The 6000-nt window shown below is 32.0% G+C and overlaps 1 protein-coding gene across 1 annotated transcript; it reads right to left on the reverse strand.

Annotated features, from left to right (window-relative positions):
* Window positions 1–4499: 4499 nt before the first annotated feature.
* On the reverse strand, window positions 4500–5234 carry LOC110915134. Its single transcript, XM_022159778.2, has one exon. It carries the CDS (start codon window positions 5232–5234, stop codon window positions 4500–4502), a length of 735 nt encoding a protein of 244 aa, XP_022015470.1.
* Window positions 5235–6000: the final 766 nt, after the last annotated feature.

Below are 6000 nucleotides of genomic sequence, written 5' to 3' on the forward strand. Positions count from 1 at the left end.
AAGTATTAAAAAAGTGATGGATTTATGGAGGTGATGCAGTGGATTATTTTTTTGTCAGTGATCATTTTAAAAAGCAAAACAATGTTTAAAGATGGGTTGAACATGTAACATTTGTGAAACTATCAGCAACATATCTTGCATCAAATCCATGGTACGGGTATATGAATCTAGATATAGGACCAATACTTGATTTCACATTAAGAAAGAATGATCATCATGATTTCACTCTAACCTAATCTTTATTTGTACAAGCTTATATTCTTGAAAACCACAACATGATTACAATATATCAAAAAGAACTTCAATTCAATGCAATACATCTGATTCAAAGTTGGGTTGAACATGAAACATAGCAACTCATGTTTTATGCATATCACATTTTCATAGTCCAAACGGTATTGTACCATCACTAGCATGGTGTCACGCCACTAAAATTCAGCATAAAATTTTAGCATTCTAGAACTTTCCGGGGCCATCTAGTCGCTTCAGGAGCCACTCGTAAGACTTCGGAACATCCCGTTTTTTCCAGCAACTTGGGGACACTAGAATGACCAAGATTCAGCCAAGAAAGACCTAGAAAATGCTAGAAAAGACTAGTCAAATCAACCTTAAAAATCTATCAAGAGTACTGTAAGAACTTAGTAAAGTATCATTATATTTGAATTATCTAGATATTAAAGTTAGAGCTCTTGTAAAGAGTGTTCACTAGATAGCTAACCAAGTAGTATAAAAGGTATGATGGGGTCTCATTTGAGACATGCTCAAACACTTGTAAACATAATCACTCTTGTAAACTTTCTTTGTACACAACTTTTCTCTTATATACTTGTGTTTAAGTATTACAAGCCACACTCTTGCGATCCAATTTTCCCTTCAAAGACTTTCATAACCAAAACCCAATGACACTAAGTCGGCAAAACTTACTTAGACGGTGATTTAAGCCCGCACACGAGTTAAAGATATAACTCCGTGACAATGGGCCTTGATAACCATTATTAAATAGGCGATTGATGCTCAAAAAGGCCTTGGGCCAATTTCAAAAGACCTGTCTTAGAAAAAAAATACGATGTAAGTATGTAATACGAATTAGTTTTTTTTAACTAACAACTTTGATATACCTAGATACCACATAATATTGATTAGTTATATGATTCAGTAACTCTTCACTATATGAAGTGGATTTCGAGGCCCATCGAATTTTCTTCAGCAATCCTTACTTTGTTGAAATATATTTCTAGACTCATGAATTTGCTTCTTCAGTTATAATCTTCTTCCCCTATTTTTATTAAAAAGATAATATTTGTCTAACACAGTTTTCTAGATCAAATAAATTTGGTATGTAATGCAAGGTTACTTAATGCAAGCAGTATAATTCGAGCAGTTGGACATGGGTAGATGAAAAAAGAAAATTAGGTAACATAAAACGGGCATATTTTTCACTTTGTCTAGATGTACGTTATGGACATAAACGTTTTAATTAGGGGTGTTAATGAGTCGATCCGATCCGATCGAGGGTCTGCTCGTGCTCGGATTGAATTACAACCGATCCGATCCGAACGGATCGAATTTGCAAAACCGAGCACAAAAGTGATGCTCATGCTCGGATTGAATTTGAATCGAACGGATCGTTTTCGCTCGGTTTTTCGTAGCACCGAAATTAAAACATGTGTAGATAATATGACAAACTGTCATACACGGTTTGTCACAACTGTTGGACCCGTATTTATCATCTGAAATCTTGATTCAAACACTAACGGTTCCTTAAGTTTAGCAGTTTCTAGTTTATTTTCTCTTGATGGTAAACACACGGATTTGATTTGTGTAAAAGTTAGTTTGGTTATTAGGTAGTGAATTTTAGTTTTTGTTTTTTAAATTTGACTTAAGTTGTCAAATTTACTTTTACCAATAGAAGAAGGATTGATGTAATAGGTTAGATATTAAATGTTATATCAATATCAATTTTCTCTCTTAGAGTTTTTCCCTTGATGTGTCTCAGTATAAGATTTAAAAAATAGTTTTTGTCAGGTGATATAAAGGTGTTTATTTCCATATAAAGCTAAGCTTTGTGATGTGGTGTGTGAAACTATAACGACGAATTGATCACGTTGATTCTTAGGATACCCGTGATAAATTTTCCCAAACCCTCAAATTCGTCTAAAAGGGCATATAATTTGAAATGATAGGATGTTCATTGAAAAATTGATAGACGACCATCCAAATTACATGACAAAAACTTAGATAAGAACATAAATTCTAAACGAGCCATAAAAAGGCCATGGGCCAAACACAAACCCAAAAATAAAATGCACGAAACATGAAGAAAAACATAAAAATGCTTGTAACTCACCCTAGAATGCGCTTTTTGGACTCGATAGAAATATTGCGATTTTCTCTTTAAAAACTTCATACAAAAAGACAAAGAAGAAAAGGGAGGCATTTCAATCTTGATATAACAGGACATGCAATTATTAAAGCAAGGAACACATTTTCAAAAGGAAAAGAATGGTAATGAGAATTCACCTTAAAACAAGGTAACGTGTTCTTTTGTTCTCGAAATCTTTGACATGTTATGAATTTATCTCTGCCATTTTTCCACCACTTATACGATCTATAGCTACAACCAAGCTTTTACATAACCATTTATTATTGTTTTCTTTTGAAAATGCTTTATAAAGACATTACACACACATATATGTTCACACGTTTATAATAATTGATATGTAGTAACACCATTTATGATCGGGTTGAATCATCAAATTAATAATGGTTCTAATGCAACGTTTCTTTTTTTTTTGAACGGCAAATTTGGATCACTGACGGACCACTGGAGTATCATCGTGCCACCAGCAGAACCACCCGATCATATCCATCTCCACTAGGCAATAATGCCTATACACCAATTCAGGAGGAAACCCAATAAATTTGGGAAAAACCCCCTTTGTGGGAATCGAACCCATGACCAAATGGTCATAAATCTTATCCCACCCCCAAGATACCACTAGGCTATAATGCAACGTTTCTTATCGATCTATTTATCAATATAGATAAAAATTTTATTATGTTTTGCATTTTAAGTTTATATTCAAATAACCCCCTTCCAAGATGATTGTCAAAAAGTCTTTCAACAAACACAAGTCTAATCAGCACCCAATTGTGGTCAATGGTTAGGAAATTCAACAAAGTTTCACAAACATATTCGCTGAAATTTTTGCTTCGGTAAAAAGATTACGAAGTTAAACATCAATAGCAAGATTTGTATAACTCTATTACAAATCTTATCAATATACAAACATAACATATACATATACATTTCCATAAATCTCTGTTAGGAAAGTTTTATATTTAGTTATAGGAATATATTTTTTATTTATTGGTTTACTCTTTTTGTTCTTTTAATTCAAAAATATTCTAGACTTGGGCTTTTTCTTTCGATTATTGTAGCGAGTGAGGATACCTTAAAGAAGCAAAACGATACCAAAACGATACCAACCGAGTTCTCGTTATAAAGCACGGAGTACCTGTACTAGTTCTATATATTAACATTTGCAATTGTGAACAGTGTTAATTCAATATAATAAGATTTAGTGATTCTATATAATAACATTTATGGGTTTGATTTTTGTTTGTAGGGATACAATATTGTTGTTTTTTTTTTCCTTTAAATAACTTACATTTCTAATCCTAAATTTTAATAAAGTTATCATACGACCCCTGAACTTCAATAAATTTTTTGTTATAAACCCAAAAAATTTATAAGATTTTTAGTAATAATTCTCTTCCAATGAACGGTTTACGTTTCAATCCCTAAACTTTAATAGAGTTAACATATGATACTTAAAGTTTAATAAAGTTCATTTTTTAACAAATATTTGTTCTTTTATCTTTTTTATAAGTTAATTTTTTTTTTCTATTTTACTTATTATTTATTTATTTAACTTATTATAATTAAAGATAACTTTTAACTCTAAAGATGTTATTTAGTTGTGTTGCGTGCATATTTAACATCGTTTAGATTAAAGCCTACATGGTCTAAATTAACCCTTTAATATACCAAGTAACAAATTTATTTATTGTTTTACTTACTTGATTATAGTTAAGGCTAACTTTTAACTCTAAAGATGTTTGCTTAACCATACGATTGCTTATTTTTACGCTTGTATAGATTAAAGCATGCATGGTCTATAATAAATCATCGATATATTATGTAACAGATGCATCCTCACCAGCACCCTCCTACGGCCCCGCTGCAAAGCGTGGGCTCCGAAACTAGTTATTATTAATGTAAGACCTACCAAAATTTATTTAGAACGCTTACCGAATTAAAAAAGTTAAAATTGCTTTTGGTCATATTATTTGCATTGCTCAAATATTGGATAGCATAACTTAATGTTTAAAGTTTAATTATCAATATATTAAAAATGGGAGTGAAATAGATATTATGCATGTAGGTTAACAAGAATATACATCTACAAAAAAAGAACGTTACAAGAAATAATAACTTATTTGTTTTTGTTTTTGGATTTACCCTTACAAAATAATGAAGTACCATACCCAAACAAGTTCATATTAGCCGGTGGAATGTTCAAAACAGGATTGATTTGAACTCCACCACCGGAATCCTTCCTTGTTAGCGACCGCCGACGTGAATCATTACCATTGCAACCAAAAGATACCGGTGTATCAACATGAATCGAACTAAAACAGCTTGATGACAATGGCTCTTTTCGTGAATTTGACTTTTTTATAACCTTCATATCCTCATTTCCCCTTGGATTTAGTATTGTCGGATGACTATGTAACAATCGTTTTAACGATAAAGATCTAAACAACTTTTTTGGTCCCGTACCATTACTAGAGTTTAAACTTGTAGTTCGTGTAAACTTCCAAAACAATGATCTTGATGAAGATTTTTCTTGTTTATCGTCGTTTTCAGATAATAGTTCTTTGAGACGTTTTCTATGGACATCCATGACTTCATTTTCTGACACTGACACTGCGGCTTTGGGCTTCTTGATTTGGGTAGGGAGGAGTACACCATCTAAGAATAGCTCATCTGCGGATATGATTGGTGGCAACGTAACGTTTGGAGTGATACAAAAATCAAAGGGTGTGGTGATGGTGGCAACGGTGGAACTAACGGCGGTTGTTTCGAATGATTGGTTGTTGAGATCATGGGAGAAAGAGATTCTTGGGCTTATGAAGGGTTCGGAGGAAGAACAAACATCAACTGCCATGGTGGGATAAAAAAGTTTGTTTGATAAGTGATAAAGAGGGAATGTGGGAATTTATAGGTCTAGATTACTTTGTGTGGAGTTGAAGTCAAAATGATTGGGTAAAACTTTATACAAAGCCAACAAGCATGTGGAGAGGAATAATACATTACCTTTTTAAACTTTAAACCGTTAATTATAGGGATATATCGTGCAAGTGTGAAAGAAGTATATTAACCATCATGAACATTAGCCCGGTAATTCTTGTATGAACACTAAACACAACATGAACATAATCAACCGACTAATATGCCCATTTATTAAATGGTGTAACGAAATAGGTCTCGTTACTAGATATACATGTTAACCTGAACACGGATTTTTAATAATATGTTAACCTATTTAAGGGGTCCATAAAAGAGTCTAACTAGATGAATTCAAGAGAAAAATATTTTTTTTTAAAGTTTTTATAGTAAAAGTTTGAAAATTTGTTTAGTTTAAACTTTAATTTCAGTAGTGAACTCAATTTTCACTTTTGAACCCTTTAAAAGTTTTCATTTCCATCAACTTTGTTAATTACTCTCAACTACATTCTCATTCTTCAACTCTTTTCATTCGGTTCATCTAATCTGAAGCTAAATATATAAACGAGGAGTTTGAGATAAAAAAGACAAAAACAATTAAAAAGGTAACAACTATATTTTTTTTTAAATGAAGTCAATTGTTTAAATTGTTACCAAGTCATTAGAGCATTACTTTTACATGAAGTCACTTGTTTAAATTGTTACTA

The sequence above is a fragment of the Helianthus annuus genome, chromosome 16, assembly GCF_002127325.2.
Source record: "Helianthus annuus cultivar XRQ/B chromosome 16, HanXRQr2.0-SUNRISE, whole genome shotgun sequence".
In the NCBI taxonomy this organism is placed as follows: Eukaryota; Viridiplantae; Streptophyta; class Magnoliopsida; order Asterales; family Asteraceae; genus Helianthus; species Helianthus annuus.

Excerpts from the sequence above, each read along its gene's own strand:
- LOC110915134 (XM_022159778.2), bottom strand. The coding sequence starts at position 5,234 with ATGGCAGTTGATGTTTGTTCTTCCTCCGAACCCTTCATAAGCCCAAGA.